Source organism: Diplotaxodon limnothrissa, linkage group LG2, assembly GCF_057381915.1.
Source record: "Diplotaxodon limnothrissa isolate DT_005_m linkage group LG2, D_limnothrissa_male_GT1.1, whole genome shotgun sequence".
Classification (NCBI taxonomy): Eukaryota; Metazoa; Chordata; class Actinopteri; order Cichliformes; family Cichlidae; genus Diplotaxodon; species Diplotaxodon limnothrissa.
Window position 1 is genome coordinate 27223383 of NC_140597.1, and position 26482 is coordinate 27249864.

Consider the following 26482-nt stretch of genomic DNA (forward strand, 5'->3'; position numbering starts at 1 on the left):
ATTCTGGCTAAAAATGGGTGACATGCAATTAGCTCTTGTGGGATTCTGCCTTTAAAGTAGAGCCACTTGGGTGACTTATGGTTGGCCTGAGAAGCTCTCTCCTTCAACTTAACCCTACGGCACATTCCTCAGACTGAGGAGGCAGCAGCTAAAGAGCAATTCTGCGATTTTGCTGCTTGGGCCATTGTAATCCCTCTTGCCGTTACTTCAACTGGCCCCTGCTTCAATCTCAGTTTGTGTGGTAATAAGAGAAACATACTCATTCAATTACAACCAATCAGATCTGTTAGATCACAACAAAGGGCAGACATCATGACATCATTTGATGTCTGTGTTTGTCTCGACTAAGTGGAGGCCATTGCTGTATAATAATGCGGAGTTTCTGATTATAGGATAAAAGATAAAATAATGATGTTCATTTTCCTCACACGCACTAGATAAGAAAACAAATCAAAAGCAGCATGTTTCATTTAATCCCAAAAGAAAAAAAATAAAAGCTTTTACTTGAAAACTTCAAAGATTTTTTATTTAACTGCAGTATGTGTCAATGACTCCCTTGTCCCCCCTCCATGAAGATACCACATGAAAAAGCGAGAGTGCTGTCATGTGATGTCTGTTTCTCTAAGTTAGCTTACGCACATTTGACGTCACCGGCTATTTAATGGGCGCCTTTGACAGTTTGGTGGGGAAAGCTTTTTTCTATAGAACACATCAATGAAATCAAGTTCTGTCCATGCCAGAGGCAATATCATCTCTTTCTGCAGGCTGACATGATCCCTCCCCTTGTGGAGAACCGCAAGGAGGTTTCCCACTGCCTCGTAATGATATTGTTGTTCCTCGATGCTTGTTCAGATCAATCAGAGTGGATGCAGGGGGCTTAAACTTTTACACCTTTCACTGGAAAGTTATGCCTTTCATTCCCATGTGAACCATAGGAAGGAAATGCTGTGCTAGGCCAAGACTGTGAAACCTCTGTGTTTTTCATTCGTCTGTGCTAGGAGCTTAGTTGCTGCTCATGAGTTTTTGACTCATCCAATTTCAGATAGAAGAAATCCAGGCTGGGCTATAGGGTGTCACGCCTTCAGGAACAAGATGCTTTTGTTCTTGAGTGTCACATCGGGGCCATTCGGCTTCTTTAAGATGGTAAACAGAGGCCCCACCGTGCCATTTAATTAGCTAATTACTAACTGTGTGCATCCAATTTAGCTGCTTAACTGCATATTTAGACAACCTGAACACAAATGTATGTTGTTGTTGTTGATGATGTTTTTTAGGGGGCTATGGTGTGAGTCAGGCTGCAGTGAGGGAAATCTTACTGCACTGCACTTTATGAAATAACTCAGCACAACTTTTTGCAAGCCTAAACACAAACAACAAGAGTGTCTAATCAGATTTAACTGCCCTGTAGTTTTATGTAAATAAGATCCAACTGCAGTATTCAGCAACAGGTTATCATTACATATGTTTATGAATTCAGACAAAAACTTTTTTTAGATTTCAAGCTTCTCATGGATCTGAGCAGTGACCAGCTACTAAAAGCTACAGTGTGCCACCTACAGGTAAAGCTAATAGTTTTTAAAACTATTGTGCCACCTGAAGGCAATGAGTGGTACTGCTGCTGGTTTTAATAGCTACCGCTTTTATTCTCCTATAGTTCTAAAAAAGAAAGCAGCAAAAAAAAGTCAAACGTATACTTAGTAATACAGTTTTTTTTAAACTTTTTTAACTTTAACATAAAAAGCTAGATTTATAGAGAAAACAAAAAGAAGCCAAAAACAGAATAAAGTTTCCATTTTTCCCAGTGCTCAGCAGAATAACTGTACCAGCTACTTAAAAGTTATTTTGATAGTTTAACCCCATAACTTCCGTGCTACTCTTTAACCTTCCAGGGCCCACCCGTGGGCTATAATAGCTATAATGACTTTAATGACTAGAGTTATTACCCTTTTAGATGCAACACTGGCTGTGTTGAACTGACAAATCTTATATATGACCAACAAGTGGGTAACAATTAGTAATGAAAAAAGATTAAATTCCTAGCTAGCAGCTGGGGGGGAAAATGAAGCAAGAAGTAAAGTTATCTCTGCTGAGAATCTATATCTCCCACGGAGTGCCAGAGGGTTTAGAAAGTCTCAGAAACCTAGAAAACCACTTACTCGCCATGCTCCGTGCTGAGGTCTGCGGGACAAATGGTGGTACTCTTTTCATAAGAAAAAAGTGCTTCTGAGCATAAGAGCGCTGTTACCCATGCTGCAAACCCTAGCGGGGATGCACCCCAGTAAAAAGTGAGCTACCTTTACAATACAGAAAAAGGCAAGGCAAGTTTATTTATATAGCACAATTCACCAGCGAGGTCATTCAAAGTGCGTTACAGAGACACTAAAAAACAAAAGCAAATAAAAAGCATGATTTAAAATGGGAAAAAAGAAAGAAACAATAGATAAAATCAGTAGTTAAAATGTAAGTTTTGAAATTTAAGCTTAAAAGTAAAACAGTGTGGATTTGGTGCTTTATTCAAATGCAGCTGAGAACAGGTGAGTCTTCAACCTGGATTTAAATAAACAGTGTTTCAGCGGATCTGGGGCTTTCTGGGAGTTTGTTCCAGATATATGGAGCATAAAAGCTGAATGCAGCTTCTCCGTGTCTGGTTCTGGGAACTGATAAAAAACCGGATCCAGATGACCTGAGGGATGTGGAAGGTTCATACTGGGTCAGGAGGTCACTGATGTATTTTGGTCCTAAACCATTCAGAGCTTTCATTCAAAAGCTGCAGTTAACCCACTAACCCAAACCCTGCTTTGTTGTACAGCCCTCTGGAGAAGCTCTGTTCATGTTACGTGGATACAGAGATGTCCTCTCCCAAAAAGAGACCTTATAGGTCTGTCAGGCTGTTATCAGTTTAATGTATGTGTCTGAAGAAGTGTATGTACGATGGGTGTTGGTGCTGGCATCTTTAGATTTGGAATTGGCACTGTGCAAGAACATGAAATAGAGCTTTCTAAAAATGCTTCAGATGACCGGAAACTCCTATTATTCCTACAGCGTAACCTTCCATGCTTTTTAAGTCGTTGTGGTATGCATCAGCCCGACATGTAGCTAGATTTCTCGGGAGGTGCACGTCAGGTTAAGTAGGAGGTTGCGGTCCAGGGTTAAAATTGGGTTGCAGTTATGGCGTGAGTTACGACGTAGATCTGACTCAGCAGTATGATTCACATGTAGCATGAATCTCAGACCATGATCTTTTCCAGACTTCAAGCAGGCAGCTTTCAGTGAGTTGATGTGAGACCAAAAAAAAAGGGTGGGTTCAGATCAATACTACTAGTATTATAAAGCTGGTAGTCCTGGTCACTTTTCACACTGCAGCTTTGCTTTATTTCTATTATTGAAAAATCTGATTGTCATTTATTGTTTAACCTTTATTGTTGAGTTATTTTGCCAGAGACTAAATGCTCAATATCTGTTCATTTTATCACGGGAATTGAAGGAAAGGTTTGATGTAGTGAGCGCTGTTATTGGACAAGGGGGATAAGGATATAACAAGAGGCTTTACTTATGCAAGTTATTAAATCTATCCCTATTGTTCTGTTATCACGCCCATCCCGTACTTTTTCCACTGAACTTGGGGGGAAAATAATATCAAAACAAATTTAAAAGATTACAAGCATAACACTTGTGATTAATATTATTTAAGGTGAGAAGGTCAGGCGCTCTGCTTTCCTCTCAAAGATGAAAGGCAGTAACAATAGGGACTGCAGAAGCAGCAGAGTCTGATGTAGCCTTCCAGATGTGAGATACAATCTGGAGATTAAATCTTTAAACGTCTCTCATAAAGGAAATGGAGCATGCATCGAGCAGTGATCTCTCTGAACTGTGTCTTTTAAATGATATCAATTGGTCTGGTTTTCAGTGATGAACTACAGTATGGTATGAAAGCGAATTGTTGGTGCCTAAGATGCTTCCTGCGCCTATAAAAACACAAGGTCAGTCAAATCTATTGGACAGATGATGGTAGCAGCTGCTCTAAATCAAATCAGAAAAGAGGGAGCTGTACTGGCTGGTCTGTCCATGAAGCTGCATGCTTTTTTTTTTTTGGTAATAAGTTAAGACTTTCGGTGTATTCGTTTTCCCCCGTGGCCAGAAACGGTAACAAAGATGGAAAAGACCAGTGACATTTGTCTGTTAAGTTATTTGTTTACTGCCAGGGAAAGAACAGCAGTGCGTGCATAACTATGAAGTGTTTCATCTCTGAGATGCGTAAGAAAATGTCTCTGAAGTTCACGGATTAAACTAGTTGATTAATTTTTCTCTTTGATCTTGTTATCATAAGGCAGAGCTGCAACAGCAGGTCGACGGGATGGGTTTGTATAGATCTGAGCTGTTCTACAAAAGCTAATAACATCAAGAATACAATACAGAAACGCACAGCTTTTTGCACGGCGTTTTCTCTGACTTTCAGGATTAGCAGAGGAGGTCACAGCAGCACTGTGTCAGCATCTGAGCTCTGAATCACTATTTGTCTCCCTCTATTGGCTAAATTTATCCAAATATGATGAATTAAAAGGACTTTGTAAACATAGGAGACATTAACAACACCCCCAGAGTAAGTAAATGAGTAGGTTTAGCATTCATCTTTTGCCCTTTAGGTAGGCCTGCTTCCCCATAAACAATATTCTGTAACATTAGACTTCATGTACAAGTAGAAATAACTTAATCTCAAATACGGGTCAGGATTGCTGAAAGACCTATTACATAAAAAAAAAAGAAAAGAAAGAAAGAAAGAAAAAAAATGTTATTATTGCTACTTAGGCTTCATCATAAGGCCACGTATTCATGTACTGGCCATTCATTCCTTTTTCATGTGTCATTAATGATGAATAAGGATTTCGGACAAAAGAAATAAATACATAAGGCCCAGCGTTCATGATTATTTTCATAAACCACAAAGGAAAAAAAGAACACTTTTATCAATAATCCTTTAATATATGAAAGAGGCATGTATTAACAGAATATACAGTGTAAAAGACCAAGTCCCACAGTTTTCATTTACAACACTTCTTCACGAGGTTACCCCTCGGAGTAGGCAGATCGGAAAAATACGGCCGATTGTGGTATTATTCTGCTGTTATCCACAAAGCTTTAAACATAAAAAACAAACAAACAAAGAAAACAGAGGATCTTCAGAAATTTTTGTGGTGGTTTATATCAGACTGACAAACAAGTTGTCTTCATAAATGTCATCTCTGTAAAACCCGCCAAATCAACACAAATGCGTTTTCATACCAGCTCAAACCACAAATGTGTTCGATTTGGGAACGTCGGTACTAACACGTGTGGTATTGCTGTTCATATGCTAGCAAACGAGCCAGTTAAGCTGCATTCTGTGTGACATGAGCACGTGCACACGATGAGGTAAGACGTACAAATGTCTGATGTGCTGCTCATTTCTGTTAAACATGCTCGCAGGACATGTCATCCGACGCACTTGGCAGCCACTCTGAATTATACCTGTAAAGCAATTTTTAAAAGGCTCATTCAGATAATTCAATCAGTACAAATGAATAATCGATAATGGTTTATTCCAACCTGAACAGACAAGTTTGTGTATTTAAAGAAAAAGATCCACATATTCAGCTACACAGAGAAACCAGGACGATGTTAACTGGTTGTATCTGCTAATTAAAAAGGTTTTGTGATTGCATATAAATGTAGGTCTGCGCACACACACACACACACACACACACACACACACACACACACGGAGACTGAGGAAAAGGAATGCTCATCCGCTTTCATGCTCGCTACAACATATTTAAAAATGTAGAAATCTTCAAGAAAAGAACATTAAAACATCTCCGCATACTCTTGATTCACATTCCTTATCTCGATTCATGTTATGCATTGCACTGCATCAGGATAAAGGGAAGTTCAAACTGAATGTGGAGCAGTAGGTCCACGCTGATAACAGACTTGTACATTCATGGTATGTATAAGGCTCCTTCTCGGGAATGATTTAAGCACCCACAGGGGGGAAGCAGAGAAAATTAAGAAGGTGTTTCTTGATGCAAGGCCATTATGATAAAGGACAAAGCGTAATTAGCATCGTTCTCTCCCTCCTGCTTTACCCTGCATTACAGGAATACAAAAGCAGAATTAGCCAAAGCCGTTAAAAACAAACATACTCGAGCAAGTTCACCTCTGTGGAGTCTGCATATTTAAATCCTGCCAGGCGGCTACTGCGAATTATTATGGCATCATTATCCTTATTACCAAGGTGACTGTCTTGGCACATCCATTCAAGCATGATGTTGGCTGCAGAGCGGTTTTTATTTAAGAGCTGCAGAACTGTAGTCCAGGAGAATTGACACTCATGGCCTCCGCCTGCGTTCAGCCAGATCCTCAGCATAACTCAAACGGCTGCAGCTCTTCACTTCATCAAACATAACACAGGATCTCATCCTATGCAAATGCACTCTTCTGTTATTTCTCTTTGGTCTTTGGAGGGAACGGTGTGTTAAAGACCCTGAGCAAAGACTTTCCAATTAAGATTTTTAGAAGAGAGAAAAAAAACCCAAAAAAAAAACATGAAAATGCTTCACAGATTTGTTAAACTTTCTCATTTGTTAATTAGTGGCACACATTCGTTTCAACCCACAGATGTATGGAGGGAAGAGAAAAAAGAAAACAACAAAACACACACACACACACACACACACACACACACACACACACACACACACACACACGTTTCATCCAGATTCATCTAACAGACTGAACAGTAAGTGAAATCAAAGAAGCCCACACACAAAGCATGACAAACAACTTTCGCGGCACGTCACGAAAATATAACTCCAGGTGAGAATTAACTGCAAGTACATCCTGTAAAACGACTCCATATTTATTCTAAATGAAATCTGTTTTTGGAGATTACTGGAAGCTGTTACTCACTGATTAGACCTAAAGTGCTGATATAAAAGAGCCTCTCCTATACACACGCATCTACCTGAACCGGGGAGAAGTCATTAAGGCTCTGTTGCTCTTGTGCAGATGCATTGTTCTCCGCTGGCGATATTTCTACTTGTGCATTCGCGGCGCCTAAACTCAAATGACTCCCACTTTGTTGTGTGTTCCTCTTTTGTCAAAAGAGCCCGATGTTTAAAAATACATCAGAATGGTAGAGGCTCTGAAACAGGTGCACTATGATCAGGTAGATTTTTGATTTTTCTTCTTCTTTTTTCTTCTTTTTTTTTTCAAAAGGGAGGGGGCGTGGGTGAAAAGCAACATGTGACATGTGCACACGACAGACGATCTTAAGGTGGCGTCGCTGAAAGAACTCCTATGTATATGTATTCTGCAGACCGACTCTGAGAGAGAAGCAGGGAAAGTTTTCCTGCACTGTTCACAGAATATTAATGCTACTCATCTTTCAGCTAGTCTGCATTGCAATTCCAAACATGTTTTCTCATTTTTGAGAGTGTGTGTGTATATATCTAAAGTGTGTATATATGGACCTGTGTGTGCAGTCAAGTAAATCCGTTCCTAATCTAGCTTGTGCAATGTATCCGAATGACATTGTGACAGCCAGAAACAGCTGTTGTGGTTAAATGCTTTGAATAATATACAGAATTACTGAGTGAAGCCAGTTATAGCAGAACTGAACTCACTCCAAGAGTGTTCTGAATGACTGAATAAATGGGGGGGGGACCCCATAATAATTAAAAAGGCGGTGACGTATAATGTGTAAACTTTAACATGAAAAACAATGTGACTATTTCCTCAGATGGAAACCGTAGCGGCCAGACCGTTTTCTACAAATGCCGCCACGTGAGATAGATTGTTAGCTCGACTATTGTAATACACCATCAATAATCTAGTCAAAGTTAAAAGCAGCATTCATGTTATATTGAGACTGTCGCTAATATTAAAATGGTACGGCGTGTATTTGCTATTCTATTTAAAAAAAAAAAAAACAATCCAAAAGGAAAAAAAAAAGACAACACTGAATTAAAAGATAAAAGCGTTACTGTAACATTGTTTAACTGTCATTTGATTTCTAGGTTCAACTGGCACTTCCCACATGGAGGGACAATGAATTCACATTTTGGCCGTGGAAATGCCATTTGTTATCGTTTGGCATTCCTAATAACAACAGAATTGTGGCCAGACAAAACCTTGGCAGTTAGCTAATGATATTATTTGGTCTCCATTAGGACCGCTAACATTCACAATACGAAGCTAATTTGCAGCTGACTGATGAGCTGGAAGTAAAACAGGTGCCTGTAAAGCTTAACAATGAACCCGAGAACAGATTTATCTATAAATGACAGGAAATGAATGAAGAATTAAAAGAACATCTTTAACAACAGACATATGTTCTTTTGCAAAGACAAAAATATAAGACAAATATGGTACACAGAAGTCAAGTAAAAAGAAAAAAGAAGATAAAAAGGCCCCAAACTAGCAATCCCATGTGCTTGAGGGATGCTCGGAGATAAACAACAACCTCTATCATTAAACCCTCTTTCTCTGTATAGCACACACTTACAATCCTTACTATTTCATGTCATACAATACACTCAAACAGATGATGCAATCACCATAGGGCGAATGGGGTAACTTTTGGCGTTGATCTAAATTCAACAGACACGGATGGAAAAATAAGATATGCTTTTAACTGGCGGAAGGAAACACATTTTTAGCCAGGCCCTGAGGTATAAGGGAAGGGGGCGGTCGAGGTGCACAAGTTCCATGTACAGAACAGGAAGGACACAAAACTGGAAATTAATGGCACTTTTTACATTTGAACTTGAACAGAAAACTCTTGAAGTGACTTAAATTTGCAGATATGACCGACCAGTGTTCAGTTCAGTCTCTCTTTTGTTTGTTTTTTTAGTGGTCATAAAAAAGGTCACAAAGGAGAAAAATGACACGCAGACGAATCCATGCGGCCAGCCAGTCATCGTCCTCTGGAGGAGAAGGAAGTGTGGGTGTGGGTGCGAGCTGACTTTAAGGGAAGATCTTCAGCCCCCTTGCGGAGCAGGACAAAGGCTCTGTGACAACATGTTGCTTGAGTTTTTTTTTCTTTTTTTTGGAAAAAAGACGTTTTTCCTCATTTTGTTTTGTTTTTTTGCTGTTGTTGTCTTTTATCCATGGCTTCTGATCTCCGAGTTTTCTGGTGTCCTTGTGCAACTGCGTGCCTTAAATAAATTTCTCGAAAGAAAAAAAATAATAGAGGGGGAAAAAAAGTAGGCAGGACTCTCTTCTGTATATTTGGGTTAAAATCCCAGCTGAGTGGTAAACAAAGTTCTGACTGTTTGGTTTGTCTGTGAAATATATTTTCTTTTTCGAGCGTCACTCACACACATATCAGTGTGTGAGAGCATGTGTGTGTGTGTTGCTTAGCTCAGTGGCAAAAGTTGCCGGCTGTCCGCCTCAGCCGGACGGTGTGCTATGCGAGTTTGGTGCTGGGGCCGCCCCACCTCAATTCTCCTGTCACCAGTTGGCTTTGACAGCTCTGATGTCACTCACGAGGTTTTGAGCAAGGCAGATACCAAAAATCTAGAAGAAAATAAAAACATTTTTTAAAAAGGCCACACAGGATTTTAAGTCACCGGATTAAGGCAAAAAACAAACAAACAAAAAAACCAAACTACAGTTACATGTTCTCAACACTAGATGGAAGCGAAGACATAAAATCAAAAAACTAGAACTATTGTTAGTTTTAATTAAAGGCCTCATTTGCAATACAGCAGGTTTCTTAGTGTGAGAAATCTCCAAACAACAGCTCATTACCTGTAAAAGTGCAATTCCAACAAAGACGCCGGCTACAATAATCAGGTTGTCTTGAAGCCACTTCTCAAACTGTCCCACGCAGCCCTTCGTATAGATAAACTTCTGCCGGTCCAACTCCTTTTTCACAAACATGAGCATAATTCAAGTGCATTAAAGTTTTGAGCGAGAAAACGTGTTTAATTTACAGCATATTGAATGATCTGCTCTCTGAGAGGAAGCTGGCATTGCTCATTATTTAAACAAAAACTGGTACTCTGCCCTATGACTAATGCTGGACACAAACACAAGATAGTGTTTTGCCCACTGACTCCATCACAGTTGATGAGGGCGTGAAGACCTCACGATAAGCTGAGTCACAGCCTAAGATTGCAACATGTCAGTGTTCTCAATTACGCTGACTATCAATGCAGTGTATTCTTTTCCACCAAGGACACTGGTGGACTGAACAGACAAAAGCTGTTTCCTGTTGCCTGACAGATGGCCATTTCTGCTTTTGGATCCAGCTGATGATGTACGTGCTTTACTCAGACACGAACATTTTTACAAAAAAAACAAAAACAGGTTTAATTAACGCTGCAACGAAACTAAAAAGGGGATAAGAATCGGTACCGCTGTACAATTCATTCTTTGTTATCCTTCAGACAAGTCAACCAGGAAAATCTTTTGTTCTCTCCCAGAACTTGAAATCTAGTTTTAGACCAATGAGGTAGAGAGAGCCACTTTGCAGCCAAAAAAAATAGCAGGAAATGCAATGTTGTTATAGCTGTGGACTTCCTCTAAAGCTATTTCAGCCCTTTGCCTTTGTTGTGCTCCTGTCCTTGCCATACTTCCTGCTCTTCCTCTTTCCCACCCTGCTCCCCGCTCAGGTGCTGCACAGGAACTCTCTGCACATCCCTGATAGTTTCAGCAAAATGTCAATGGCCAGGGCGTTAGCGCACAGAAAATGAATTCATAGCAACTCAATGGCAGGTGGTTCACTGTACTGCAGCTCGCCTAGCAACAGCAATCTTTCTGACTGCAGTGCAGTGAGTTGTAACCACCACACCCACACACACACACACACAGAGGAAAAGGGAACGGACTGGCATAACCCACTGAGTCGCCAATTACAGAGTGTAGTAAGGCTGCTCTTGAGGCTATAACTGGAGCCTAATTATCCCTGTTAGAAGAACAATCTGTTATTAAGGCAAGAAGCATACAGACTAGTCTGTGTAAGCTACTTAACCCACTATGTTCTCTATATCTAACACCAGCCATCTGGTTTTACCTATAGTAGTTTTAAAGAGAGAATGCAGAGAATGCCATAAAATCTCACATTTAATTGGTTTTCCTTTGCATTTCAAACACAAATTTACTTTTTGATCGACTGACAATCAAGTCCAATACAAATGAACCCAACTGTCACTCTGCGTTCGACAACTTAGACCGTTTCAGTCAAACGGGTTTGCAGGCTGTCAGTCAATTCGCCCTCGGGAGTATTTCTCTCCAGCAGCATTGCATCATTTTAACCAAGATTTCTTTCTTCCTGCAGAACTCCACATTTGCAGCTGACTCTATCGCATGAGAACTGGTTAAGCGTTGCAATTTGTTGGGACTCTAAATTACAGATTTCCTTGATTTCCTTGTCTAAAGAGATCTACAGAAATAGAAGAGATACCAACCATTTGCTGCCGAACATCATAACCACACTGTGTGTTGATGACATCCTCCTGCAAAAAAACCAAACCAAATGGAGATTAAAATGGGATCCTCGACCACATTCATCCGTTACAATTTTACCTAAGGTCAGAAGGTTTGAAATAATGACTCTTTGCATGAGAGAAACTTCTTATGTTGACACACATGATGCATGGCTACAGAGTATTACACGAAACAAAAAGCTGATTATGGACAGTTGTTTGTGCTGCTGAAACGCGACTCACTGCAGGGTCTTTGATGCAGCATGAAAAGGGAACGCCACAGCGCTCCCTACTGGGATTCCTGTCAGTGCAGTTGAAGTAGATGTTCATGTTCCAGTCGTCAGGCCCGTGCGCTCCACAGCATGACCACTGGGACAAACAACAACAACAAGCAGAGATTAAACAGCTAACTCTAGTAAACACACAGATGTACCTTCTTTGATCTTGCCATCTGAGCCCTTAACAGGCTGGCTCAGGTCAGCCTAGGTTGTTAGCTTACTATGGCAGGTAATGACTACAAACAGTGAGATTCAAGTATGAACACAAAAGCCAATCTAATCGCCTTTAGGGTGCCTCATGACAGAACCTAGCGTTTACACACAGGAGCAAATGATCTCAACTGCTTCCTCCACATAATTGGATAGCCATTTGACCGAAATACAATCACATTAATCAGAAAAACCACTCCACATTTGCAGCAGCAGAGTCTCTTCATTCTTACCATAACAAGGCTGACTCATCATTTTCTGAGCTCACATGTATAGCCGCATTTCTAAGAAAGGGAGTAACTTCTTCCAGCAAAGAGACATGAACGATTTTAAGATAAGAGATACCATCGGTGGGGGTGAACTCACATATTCCTGGGCAAAGTCGATGAGATTCTGCAAGTCGATGTCATCGCGGTATGCCTTGACATTATTGTTGATGAAAAAGTTAAGCTGGTCTTTGATCCAGTCCTTAAAGACGAAGGCAAGGATCCCTGCAGTCAGCTCCAGGAAGAAGATCAAACCCAGGAACACAGAAAACTGAAAAGTACAAGTAAACACATGCAAACAGAAAACAATACACCTGTCACTTCAAGCAGGGAACAAGGAACACCAAAGAAAATCCTGTGCCTTTCCCTGCTTCTGCTTAAAAATGAGTGTAAGAACAACTTTAATGTAATGTTCCTGTGCAGGTCAGTTTGTAGGGCCTGTCCTGATTTGCTAAGTGAGAGTGTGGCAATAAAAACTGCACTCCCACAGGTCCTATTGAATAATCCCTTTACAGTAAATGTAGGAGAAGATGCTGATGATAAATGCACAAAAGCCGCATTAGCTCCTCACGCTGATGCCTGATTTACTGCTGCTAATGGACATCTGCTGGAGTTAATAGCTACTCAGAATCGCAGGCAGCAACAAGGCGAGTTTGTCTCTGTCAGTCACAGGTTTTTATCAATAAAGCTGAACCCAAATAAATCCTGGTGGTGTTGTGGCTGAAGAAAGAACTGCCTAACACGCATACAAAAAAAAATAGGCTTCAGTGGATCAGTATACCTTTCTGATCATTAAACAGGATTTGGTTTACTGATGAGGTATGATGTGCCACACCATCATTCATAGCATTTGGCTCAGACGAGTCAAAGTGACACCTGCTACACAGATACCTTCAGCCCTGGTGTGAAGTGCAGATCTAAGGGGTGTGAAATAATTAAAACAGTGTCTGTGCACATAAAGCCTAGAGGTGGCTTACAAATTTAAGCAGTAAGGTGTTCTCTCTGAGCGCTCCGATACATCCAGCAAAGCCCAGAATGAACATGACCCCTCCGACAACGATGAAGAGCCATACAGGGTCAAAGCCCCCTAAATCTGTGATGGATGACAGATTGGACAGCACGCCCTGAGGGGGAAGACAAAAGAGTGGTTAAAATTCAGACCATAATATTTCCAAAATCAATCCTTACCATCCCCATGACAAGGTCTCAGTAAAAATTCTCCTTTTACAAAAACACAGTTAACCTTGAGAAGAGCCTGTGATGTCAAAGAGAAAAAGTGAGATTTAACTAATGTCACAGCCTGCTGGGCCCCGTTCACAGATGCAGACTTCTAGCAGGGAAATTTAATAAACTGAAATACTGTTATTCCATTACATTCTTATATATCAATGTGATGTTTTCAAAATAAAATAAAGAACCTCGCTGAGGTTTTGTTATCAGTTTAAATGCAACATGCACTCACTCTATGGCATTTTTGTGACAAAATTATAAAACAAGTAACTTCTCACAAGAGGCAAACTTCAAAGCCTCCTGAAAATACAGAGACATTTGCCCTTCCACTCTCCTCTCTGAAAGCCACAGTGTGACCACCATCTTATTTTGTCAGCCTCTGCGTTCTTAGAATTATTTACAACAAGACAGACTTCACATGTAATCATTCCCAATTCTTAACTATATTGTATATTGCAACTTTGATGCAATAAATTTGATCTTAGGCTGAATTTTCCAAAATTTTCAATTAAATGATTAGTGTCTAATCTTTATGATAGTTTCATTTTAATGGAGGTAGATAGAATATTATCCAAAATTCGAGAAAAAACACATTACATAAAGTTTGCATTACATATGAAATTATTCATGTCATTGAGCGAAACAAGTATTTCATCCTCTGCAAACCAGCCAGAATTCTGGCTCCCACGAGTGTGTGTTGGCACAGAGCCAATCAATCAATCAGTCAAGGATAGTCCTGATCTCAGCCTATTAAGCGTAAAAAGCGTACAAAGCACACCTGCCAAGCCTCTCCACCACCAAGGGCGAGACCAAAGAGCTGTCAAAGTCTGTCAGGGACAAAGTGTAGACCTGCACAAGGCTGGAATGGGCTACGACACCATCACCAAGAAACTTGGTGAGAATGTAACAACTGTTGGTGCGATTATTCCGAAATGAAAGAAATAGAAAATGAACATAAATCACCCTCAGTCTGGGGCTCAGTGCAATGAGAAAAATCTTACCACTGTGCTTGCCAACTGAGGTTTCTCCACCAAGTACTATGTCATGTTTTGCTTGGAGATCAAATACCTATCTCACTCAAAGCCTTGCAAATCAATTTATAACTGTAAATGTGGGTTTTTTCCCCTACATTTTTGGTTTATATTCTGGCTGTCTTTATTAAAATCGATCGTGGCTCAAGAGTTGGGTGTTCGTCTTGTAATCGGAAGGTTGCCGGTTCAAGCCCAGTCTCGGTAGCTGTGTCCTTGGGCAAGACACTTCACCTACCGCCTACTGGTGTTGGCCAGAGGGGCCGATGGCGCGATATGGCAGCCTCGCCTCTGTCAGTCTGCCCCAGGGCTGCTGTGGCTACAACTGTAGCTTGCCTTCACCAGTGTATGAATGTGAGAGTGAACGAATAGTGGTATTGTAAAGCGCTTTGAGGGGTCCGGAAAAGCGCTATATAAATGCAATCCATTATTATTATTATTATTAAAATGAAAAATAGAGACAGTTTATTTCTTTGGAAGTGAGCAAACATCACACAAATCCAGCAGGAAATGAAATTAGTATTTCTTCCGCAGTAACAGTGGGCGTCGTTATTGTTTCTGGATAGCACACTAAAGAAGGTACTTTGCGAAAGCTCCATAAAAACGAGTTCAAGCTTGTTTTATTAACACATTTTTGTACAACCCTGATCCCTGCTATATTTTTCAGTTATTTTGAAAAAGGAAACCACTATGCGTATCCACTCTCAGTCTGACATCCTGTTTGCTTGTCATATATTGTAGTGAACATGCCCAACACTTGCAGCTAAAGTCGAGACAGCTCTCGTACTGAGTTAATCTCCCTCTGCATTGAGCAAGGACAAAACTGTAGGATGAAGGCAATGCTGGATGCTCATGTTTTTATGGCACTGCTGCAGAATAAACTGCACGCATTTAAATTTTAGCAGGAGGCCCTGAAACAATAATGTAGTCTGGCTGTGCACAGCAGGCTTGAAACTAATCATCTTAGTCACTGAGACCCAAACTCACCATTACGACTTTCCAGCAACCACTATTCATCATTCACCCTAATCCCTTTAAATTATTCACGCTGCTCCACAAAGGTACTCCAGCGCAGGCCGATTTGCACAGAGTTCATGACCAGACGTTACTAATCAGTACATGGTTCCACGCTTGTGCAGCGATTTCTTGCTAATTAATGAACAAATTGACTGGTAACTCCTCTGAAAGAAGTTTTGAACGTAGCCATGACTCACTGCACATGAGAGGTTAATGGCAACACCTGATCTTTGTAGCCTGTCCAGCGTTGACAATAAACAGCGAACCAGTTTCTGCGCAAATATACGATCCAATTTATCGTGCAACAGGCTTTCATACGAGACGAAGCACAAGGCATTCAAATCCTGGTAGCTGTAAGTCAAATGAGTGTGTCATTTGGACCCTATGGCTCCTTATTTGCAGCCACAGCCATTTAAAGCTCCAATCACCGGAAAAACAATTTAACCATTAGCTCGATATTGGTTCAACAAAACTTAGTTACACATCACACTGGAGCTGCAGCAGTGAGCATAATTCATATCCTGAGACGTGTTTACCAGGAACATTATGAGGTTATATGCCTTTAAGTGCTACAAAGTGTTACAGGAATAGAGCTTCTATTTTCCACGCCACTCTTCTCAAAAGCTCTGTTTACATCCAAACTCCATCCGATGAATTATACTTCCAGCTTATTACAGCTAGGATATCTGGAAGAATTTTAGCTATGTGGTAACCCGTAGCCAGCGTGTTTGTGTGCATGTGTTTATACATACCTTCTCCGCCCATGCCCACAAGCCTATACCCAAGAATGCAGCTCCTAGTAACTGTAAAACAAAGCACAGAGATGCGGCAGTGAGACGGGAGGCAACTGATACAAACTGAAGCAGTTTATTACAGATGATACGGTTGTTATTGTAGCAAGACCGGGAATGGTTTGGGAGTGGTGTGGATTACACTGGTGTCCCCCTGGCAACATATGTAAACAGCAGAACTGCTTGAGTTTTACTGTGGTAATTAAAAATCTAGTTCATCTTTTGTCATCCACTGCATCCTTTCTAACAATATTCACATAAGAACAAAGGGATCTCTCATTTTTAATTATCAGTGCACTTAAAAAAAACAGAGAGAATCACATAGGAAAGAGACCAATAAAAGAAAAACTGATTTTAGGAGCTTTTAAATAAAGTGAATTCTTCAAAGATTAAATCACAGAGATATTACACTGAGCTGCTGTAAGGGTTAAAGAAAATCCGTCCAATATTAGTCAATATTAGGACGAGTTTAAGGCTCACTGCTTCAACTTGACTGAAAGCCAAGTGGCTGTGTTACTAGCCCACGGTGTCTAAAGATGTAAAAATGACACAAAAACAACAGAATAGCAACAGGATGAGAAAAATCACCGGTTTCTGGTGTTTACACGTAGAAATGTTACTGTCTAATCAGCTGCTTAGCTGCTACAAAATGGCATTCATAAGAGTTTTAGGATGTCGATGGAGAGAGCTGGGGGCAAACTCTAATGGTAATGCCTGAAATATAATAGCTTCATTGAAATTGTGTTAAATCATTTGTTGGGAAGCTGATTAAATCGCGAGAAGCAGGTAAACTAATGGCAGCCCATTAGCACACACCTAACAAGATCAACGTGACAGTCTTGCAAACAACAACAGCAGTCAGCAGTTGGATTGGGGGGGCTGCCTTGACCTGGTAGTTATATAAGCGTCTGTAGCGAAGGGTGTGGTAGATTCAACTGGAAAGTGACAAGCAGGAAGAGTCAGTGTATGCAGGCAGACATCAGAAGAGATTAGACTGACAGAGTGGGAGTATTACAGCACTTAGCCTTTGACTTCAAGTTTTTCATGCAGATTAAAGAAGCTGAAAACCGTGACAAAGGAAACCACTTGCGTCTTGCGGCATGAAATGCACAGCAACACAATGCATCAGAGTCGCCAGACAACATGGATAACTACTAGTTCACTTATTCAAAATAAGGACATTTGTACAAGGCTGCTTTCATTTTTCTATATTTGAATGTTAATAACCAATTTGGGGCACTGAACTACTTAAGCAGCTTTGTCAAGCTTGGCTTCAACCCTAAAATGGAATCTATGGAAGCTTTCATTCATTTTGCTTCTCTACTTCAATGCTGATCAATATTTTTAGGCAAAAAAGAAGACATTTTAGCATCAATACAACAGTTTTATTATCCGAGTCTGAACAGCATATAGGACCAGAGCAGAAAAAGGCAAGCATATGACTCAGGTGTGCAAAAATTCCAATCAGTTTCACATCATTGTTTTGCAAAGTGCAACCTTAGCACGCTTTGACGCACTGATGAAAGAAACTGAAAAGCTTGGAGGCAAAGCAATTCAATAGACTGGACATTTTGGAGCCTGCTCTCAGTTTCCACCTCTAGTGACTACACCCAGAAGAAGCCTTGCTCATAAGTGCTCTGTTTTCCAGTTCTTTTCCATGGTTCAGGAGTTTATTTTAAAAAAAATAACCTTTTCTTGGATATGATAATGGTTCCTGTAGGTCCCTACACTACACCGCTTTACCACAGTTGTACACCAACACAAAAAGAGCAGTACACAATCTATCCAGGAATCTCATCAGTAGTAGCTTGTTTGCCTGTCCTCCCAACAGAATAGTGAACTTGTAGTCAGCCTCAAAAGCCAGGGCAGGAAAAGGAAAAGAAAAAACCCCCAAAAAAAACCATACTGTTTTTGCCAATTTTCAATGAACCCATCGCCATGTTTTTAGAAATCTAAATAAAGTTAGGAGTCAGAAAATTTACCTAATCTTTGGCACGCAGCTTTAAACCACACCAAAATCATTGTAATTCAATTATGCAGTAAGAAACAAGCTGAATGGTAAGCTGTGGCATTTTTCCAGTTCTGCTAATGGAAACATTTTTATCTGAGAGGGTCAAGCGGGACATGCTCAGTCCAGCTACTGCTTTCGCAATATTCCGCTTAATCAGGAAGAGTTCATGCCAGTAAACACACAAAACCAGATATTTTCACGGAAATGCATTTAGTTGGCTCATCAGACCTTGGAAACCACAACACATTCTGAGTAACAGTGAAAAACATTACTTGTTTACAAGAGAACTCCATATCACTTTTAGGCTGCATTTGGTAACAGTACCAGTACCCAGAGTTACACACCACAAACATTTATCTACACACAGAGAGGTACACCACACAGGCTTTTAAAATAACTAAATGTCCAAAACCCGATACAGACACCAACATTTTTCGCCCCTTTCAATCGAAGTGTTTGTTGTTATTTCACTAGGGATGTCACTCTGCCTCCTCACTGGATAATATCAAATAACTTGCCAAGCATCCTGGTATTATTTTGGTGAGCATAGTATTAAAATTTTCAATCTTGCATCTTTAAGCTCATCCAGTCTTTTTGATTTCACCTAAGAAATCTAACAAACCAACCCCATCAGTCGATACCAAGGAAGCCTTTAGTACATAATCAAAACATCTCCCATCTAGATTCTGCAAGTCATTTTTAACCTCCTAGGACCTGGCGTTCACATACGTGGACAATCACATTTTGGGTTGTCTGGACCTAAAAACACTAAATTTTTCTCTACAAGGGCCTGATATCCACTTACGAGGACATTCTACTGCCACTGTTTTATCAAAATTTAAAACGAATGTCCTTATATGTGGATCTTATACTTGTCAGAAACAAAAATCAGGTAAAAAAAATAAAATAAAATCTGTCAATTCTTTGTTTTTACATTCATGAGGTCCTAATATGCCCAAATATCAAAGAGATATTAAAAATGCATGCCATGGAAGAGCTCGGGTTTTAGGAGGTTAAACGCACCCCACTCGTTCTTGCAGTCCTCTGCAACCAGCCTAGCTTCTGCTCGTCTAGGCAGTAGAAGCTAGGCATTTAAGAAAAACTAACAGGTGATCACATTCATCCTTATTCTTGCTTCGCTGCATTGTCTTCAACTGGATTTTAAAATTCCGTTGAAGACTATTTTAAATGTTTAGTGACATACAAAGCCTTGCTGAGACCTTATTCCATCAGTCAACTTCTCTGACCATATTTTGATTTATTTATTTGACATGTTTTTTAATTCATTACATCACTGAAATGTGAAAGAAAAGAAAAAAACTGATGTGGCAAATACATGATGCAAAATCTGTTCCACTACCAAAACGTCTGGCTACGACTGTGTATGTGTGTGTATTAGGGCTGCCACGATTAGTCGACTATTAAAATCGTCGACGACTAATTTAATAGTCGACGCGTCGTTTGAAGCTTTGTAAGATCCCAAAAGATGCAGGAACACCATGCAGACACCACAAAAGTATTTTGTGATGTCTGGATGGTGTTTGGTTATAGAACCAATTTTATTATTATTTTTATTTCCGTTCAAGAAATAAATCATTGTTTCCCACATCAGGTTGTATTTCCTCCTGCCACAGCTTGAAGTGGCACTGAAGACAGTGTTAAAGAGACATCTATGCCTGGTACTAATTTATTCTTGGGGGCGCGGGGGGGGGGGGGGGGGGGGGGGGGGGTGTCTGTGAACTGTTATTTTATACTTTATAAAGTTAATGTAAGTTTCAGACGGGATGGATTCCTGAAATTTCTAATTTCTACTGAATGTGTTGTTTTGTTTGTTTTTTAATCTATTGCAGAGATTTGACAGGACAGATCAACTAAACAGTATTGTGAAATATTTACCGTGATAACTGGCAGTATGTGTTTGTGCTCTGTGCTTTTTGGAACCTTATCTGTAAATCAAACTTCCCTTTAAAGACCAGTACATTTTAGACTGAACTTACTGAAAGAATACACAACACAAAAAGAACAAACTGTCTTTGTATAGTGCTTGCGTAACATCCTTATTTTGACTAACTTTTCTCACAACCTGAATCTAATTCAGGTGAGCTTGTGGCAATAGAATTAGATATGTGAGACAAATCTCTAAATACCACTCTCTGTGGCAAAACGTCCTTCACCTTATTAAGAAACTCCTTAAGCAAGACAGCTGGCTTTGGGACTTTGTTGATCAGGTGCTTTGATGAAGGAAACCTGCTACCTTTTCCCCAGTAAAGGTTTTAACAGAGAGGACAGGAACAGCGCTGCAGTTCTGGACGGTAGAAACATGTTTTCTTTCACTCAACCTGAGCTCACCATCTGCTGTTGTTGTGTTATCAGTGTTTTTGTTTAAAGTCTGTTTTTAGTCGCAAATGTGGGTTAAACCCTTGCGTCTGTCTGTCCATGGTGACAGTAGTGTGCTACAGAGCCGTGTGCTAAATGAAACGCCGACGCAAAGAATTTCTGTCGAAAACTTTTCTTTTACAATCGAATTATTTGAAATACTCAATAAATCGTTACAGCACTAATCTCTTTGTACAACACAACAATGTACGAGTCACCACCTTTGGTTTTTTAACAATATGTTATTAAAACACTCAGGATCTGTTCATTTAAATCTCACCCGCATGGATAATGCATTTCTTTTGCTTTGATTAATTTGATCATTCTGTCAAACCTATGTATTTTACCAGAAACTAATTAAATAAAGTCTGAATCTAGATGTCTCTTTATTTGCATTATTATTCAAATCAAGGTTCCTTCGGTGTCAAGTGCTGCTTGTAAAATATGTCCTTCCCAGAGCGAGGGTTTTCTCTCCATGTGGACTAAGAGATTATCAACACTTGAAAAGATGCCTCCCTAAGCCAGCTGATCCCATTAACCTCTACTAACTGTCACACAAATCAAGCTCCCCACTCCTGCACACGCATGCACACATACACACACAGGATATAGTGTGAATCCCCTTTCCATGACTCCCTAAAAAAATGAATATTTAATGAGGGGGATAGTGTGACACCGTGATTCTCAATCTCAGCAGCAATGTCAACAGGGTGAGCAAATTGTTAAGCTCCTTACATTCCACAACATATATCTTTACTACTAATACTTTCATTTTGCATCACATGGCTACAAAATATATATACTATTTTTGCAGTTTAATTCTTTACATCAAAACTTAATTCGAACGTCCAAAGAAAATAAACATTAAAGATTCAACACCAGATTCTGAGACAGAATGAATGAATAGAAAAAAGGAAGAAATATCACTAAGCGCACTCTGACACCATGTGTTGGTAGAAGTAGAAAATAGGAAATGTAGCACAAACGACAAAACAGGAGGACGGCAGAAAATGGAAACAGACATTTAAAAAAAATATGATAGCATTTCACAGAAAACAAACCTAAATGTAGACTATGCAAAGCGGCGCTTTCCTTTCACGAACGTACCCCGAGCTGTGATGTCAACTCTGAACGGGTCAATTTTAGAGAGTTAAGTTTATGTTAATAATGTTTATGTTAGATGACCTCTCAGAAACTCCTCAGGATGATACTTGCTAAAGAAACACCATTTCAGTTTTGTTAGCTAATGAGTGAAATGTGATAGTAACCCATTAAACAGGAGTAGCTACACTGTCTCCTAGTCTTTTATTTTTTCCTCACTCTAATATTAGCATTTATTCTACTAAACCTCTTCCACCTTACATTAGGTAGTTATTCTTTGGGTTATAAAGTTTCATTTGCATTGAACACTACACTGTCTGAGAAACTTTGATATACAACTACAGTGATTGGTAACTGTCTTTTCTAATTTTGTTTTGTTCTGTTTTACTAGTATTAAGCACAGGCGTATAGATGAGTTGGTTTTAAAAGGGGGCTCTTGCACCTCTCAAATGGCTGAAGTCATGACAGAGAGGATGTCTAGTTATCAGCAGCTGGGAACATCATCTCAAAGACAAGAGCAAGCCTCATTCCAGAGCACATCCACTGCAATCATGAAGTCATAAACTGAATCATCTGTAAACTTTGCAAACTTATTATTTTGGACTGGAAAAGAAAATCTTTTTGATTTCTTTTAAATATTTATTTGAGTTTGTGGGCAGAAGCCATTTTTAGTTTTCTATTAGCACGTCTTTTGTTTAAATACTGCTGGCACTTTTATTTCGTATTACATAACATTTTTATTTTTTTCATTTTTATTCTGACGGTCCTGTTGAGTAGTGTTAAGAACAGTGTTGGTCAAGTTACTTGGGGAAGTAATCAGTAACTAATTACTGATTACTTCCCCAAAAAAGTAATCCCGTTACTTTACTGATTATTCATTTTCAAAAGTAATTAATTACTTAGTTACTTTTTAAAAACACGATTTACAACCTGAAGAGGTGATAAAGCGATAGATCTTTCAGCCCAATTCTACTTTTTCTACATAATCCATCATACAAAATGTAATCAAATGGAAAATTATCTTTTTTTTAACTTGTTTTATCAGTTTTAATCTTTTAACTTTATGCATCAAGCAGAAATTTAATTATATGCAACATTCTCTGACTGGAATAAATTAGTTTAACATTTAAACCTATTTTCTGCACATTCCAGCACATAAAATAAAATATTTTTTGTGTTTACACTCAGTCTTTCAAATAGATGCAAGTAAAACACAGCAGAAAATAAATAAAGTCAAAGACTCAGCGGTCCTTTTGCTCTATTTTCACCTGTAAAGCAGGAGTAGAGTAGGCGGAGGTTTACGCTGGTGCAGGTGTGCTGCGGTCAGTTGAAGAATCCGCGAGTTTCTCTGTGAATTTCCCATTACGTCGTTGCGCACTCGGTGCTTGTTTAGGGGTTTTGTTCGCTGTAAAAAGAAGTTTTCTTCCCACGCACAACGGACACTAATGTAATTGCAAAGCTGTCTGACAAATTTATTTACATATTGTGTTCAGTGATTAAGGCTACATATCAATTCAAAATGATCAATAAGAGATAAAGGCAGAAGTGGCATAATATATCATATAACTGATCAGCTGCCATGTCGCCATTTTAAGGTAGAGTCACTGAAACGGCCTGATATGAGAAATGCTGAAAATAAGGTAGCTTATCAACATTTATTCCTTCATTTCATAAATACTGAGAAAATCTGACTGTCCTCTGTGCCAAAGGTAAGGCAATAAAAAGTCTTGCTCTCCTTAAATGCTATCAGTAATGCAATCAACATTGCAATAACTAGACAAGTTTATCCATGACTAAGTCACAGAGCATGTCTCCGAATAGCGTCACACCTGGTTGTTTACAGGTATGCTCCAGAGCTGTAATCATGCAGCTTGCCTTTTGGTGCCAAATTTGAAAAGACAGAGCTGTAGCTGGCTAATAACACTCTCCCTTGCATTCAACCAACTCAGCAACTTGGTTACAGCTTAACAAGCTCTTAATTACAGCGTGCAGAGCTCCCAAACATTTCAGCAGCTCAGGCAGAAAACGTGATTAATTAATTGGATGTGGGGAATGTGTCTATTCTAAGGATGAGAGAAGGTGTGTTGTTCTTGGGTGAGAATGCCTGGCTGTCAACAGCAAGCCTGGGTACTGCGAAACCTCACACCAAAAGCAAGTATTGTTCCATTTTGTTCACAATATTTATGGCCTTACAAGCATTTTGTCTCAATTTAGGCAGCCCTTTCAAGCCTGACAAGATCACTAGAGGGAAGACAAATGGGTTGATTTGTGGAGTATAAACCCCATCTCTTTCTATTTCAGCAATGCACTGGCTTGTCTGTCAAATCCAGTTCTGCAGCACACAGACAAGAGTAGAACATCTTCTAGTGATTATTAACGGAAACAGCCAGCGAGCTGGAACTTGTTCCACTGTTTTACAGAGAATTCAGACACATGACTGTTAGCTTGGCCTAACTGTCAAACACTGCAAAAGAACACAATGAGTCAGATACAATGCTGAAAGCCCATGACTCAATATTTCCTTGTTGATTGCTCATTCAGATGAAACTACAATAAACTCTGTATTTATGTCGATAATAGTAGCCTCTGTATCTACAAATATCATGTTCATGGAAATATGTGGCAGGTATGGTGCACTCATATTTGTTTTTGAAGGAAAAGTGTTGCGGAATGAGGAAGCGATAAGGAAAGTTTGAGCAATGCCAGAAAAGGCAGATATACATGAAGTCCGTGTTCCTTGTGAGTCTGATAGAGCAACCGTATGATGGGAGAAAACACAGACTTACAAGCCCCCCTCCCAGCCTTTGTTCTCACCATTACTCTTTGTGCATTTGTGGGTGTGTGAGCGAAGACAAACAATGCTGTCCCGCACAGTCTGGGTGCTATAGTATAGAGTGAAAGAAAGCATGGAAAGGGGAGGGTTGGGTGGTATTCAGACTGTATGGCCTTTTCCTTTAAACTGTGTGTGGGAAGACCTCCTGGGGCAGACAGACACGCCATTCCTTCACCCACAGACATTATATTATACCAGCCCACAGAGGCGATGCAGATGAGTGAGGAGGGAGGTGTGGGCAAGACTGAACAGAGAAACTTTTCAGAGACGGGATAAAGATGGAGGGAGGGGTATTGTAAAGTAGACGTGCAACCACTTGCCACTGCCCCATCAGTTCTGGTGAGAATTATGCTATTGCTCAGCTCAACTAGGAGCAGAAACTATTATGAAAGAAAATTGCTCCTTTATTTTTCTTTACTAAACTTTACATTTAAATTGAGAAGTTACATTTATAAGTAATCTGTCTCTGATGGCCAAAAGTTTCTAAATGGAAAACTGTAAAGTTTACAAGTAATAAGCAGAGGCACGCAAAAAAAAAAAAAAAAAAAAAATCTAAATCCTAAATAAATGGAGTGTGTAGCTGACATTTTAGGGCATGAACACTGTCCTACATTAAACAAATAATTTCCTCCTCATTTACAACAATCTACTTCTGTGCATGACAACACACTTAAACATCAACAACACCGCATAGATGGATGGGGAAAAAACGTGACTTTCATTAAAATCAAGTGACTCAGGAAAAAACAAACAAAAAAATATATACTAGATGGAGCTCAGCGATCAACTTCCATTGGCCAACTGCAACGGTGCTAACGTTCCCGACGTTTACACGAATGTGCACTTCAAGTTATCACTAGTTACGTGAAATTTCTAATAAAAACAAAAGGAATGAGTAACAACATTGTGTTTACTTACCCAGAATACAATGTTGAATCCAAATAAAACGTATTTCACACAGCAGCTGACTTCGGCTCCTTTAAAATGACGGTGTTTTCTACTCATTCTTCCACGGAAAGTGGTGGCTAACTGACGAGCTAGGCAACTACTATGACTGATAATCAACCAAAGCTACAGTTCTTAAACAACTGAATACAAGGTTAGCTGGCTCCATCAGCTAAGCAAACCCCGCGTTAAGTCTTCCGGGTTGGTTAAAACTCAGACATATGTGGCTAAACTGTCTTTAACTCGCTTTGACTATTAGCTTGCTAGGCCAGCTAGCTCGCAACTTCTATAGTTAGCATTGGCTGCTAACAACAACAAATCCAGGAGCACTTCAACTAAGGCACACAGATGCGGCTCTGCAGCTCCGTCGACATTCAAGTTGCCTGGTGTTTACGTCGCTTCGCTTGCCGGATGATCGAGATGGCGGTACTTCAGCTACACTTCCCTAATGTTATCTGTGTCGCTGCATCGCCGCTTGTGAGTCTTCATCCTTGTTGTTTTGTGCTGTAAAACAAGCCCCTGCTGTCAAACGGGAAAACCACTGCGCTGGCTTTCGCCCTTTTCACTTCAAGAGCGGCCTCTTGTGTCTCAGCCTAGCTTGACCACACAGAGAATAAGCACTGTATGTACGAGGTTGCTTCATTAAAAGCTGCAATAGGAAGTGGCCAGGTTTATAGTGTGAGTTCAAATTGAAGGAGTGCACAGTAATTAAAAAAAACAAAAAACTGGACAGGACAGTATGAGTAATGATATTAACAATCATGTATAATGATTAATAATTAGCTAGATTCTAGCTCATTATTTACACCTTTGCCTACACCTGCCACGACGCATTAAAATATCTGCAGTGAGAAAGGTCGATTAAGAATGACACTCTAATAAACTGGGGTACTCAAGCGCAATTCATAATTTCAGCCATAATGTTCTG

At 39.8% G+C, this 26482-nt stretch overlaps 1 protein-coding gene across 1 annotated transcript; it reads right to left on the reverse strand.

Moving 5' to 3' along the window:
• Positions 1–4870: 4870 nt before the first annotated feature.
• On the reverse strand, positions 4871–26132 carry tspan17 (tetraspanin 17). The gene is made up of 8 exons (XM_085361792.1): positions 25528–26132; positions 16250–16300; positions 13200–13346; positions 12323–12493; positions 11712–11837; positions 11451–11498; positions 9790–9906; positions 4871–9555 (listed from the first exon to the last, which is right to left on the reverse strand). Exons 1-8 carry the CDS (start codon positions 25612–25614, stop codon positions 9490–9492), a joined length of 813 nt encoding a protein of 270 aa, XP_085217918.1. The 5' UTR covers positions 25615–26132; the 3' UTR covers positions 4871–9489.
• Between the last annotated feature and the right edge of the window lie 350 nt (positions 26133–26482).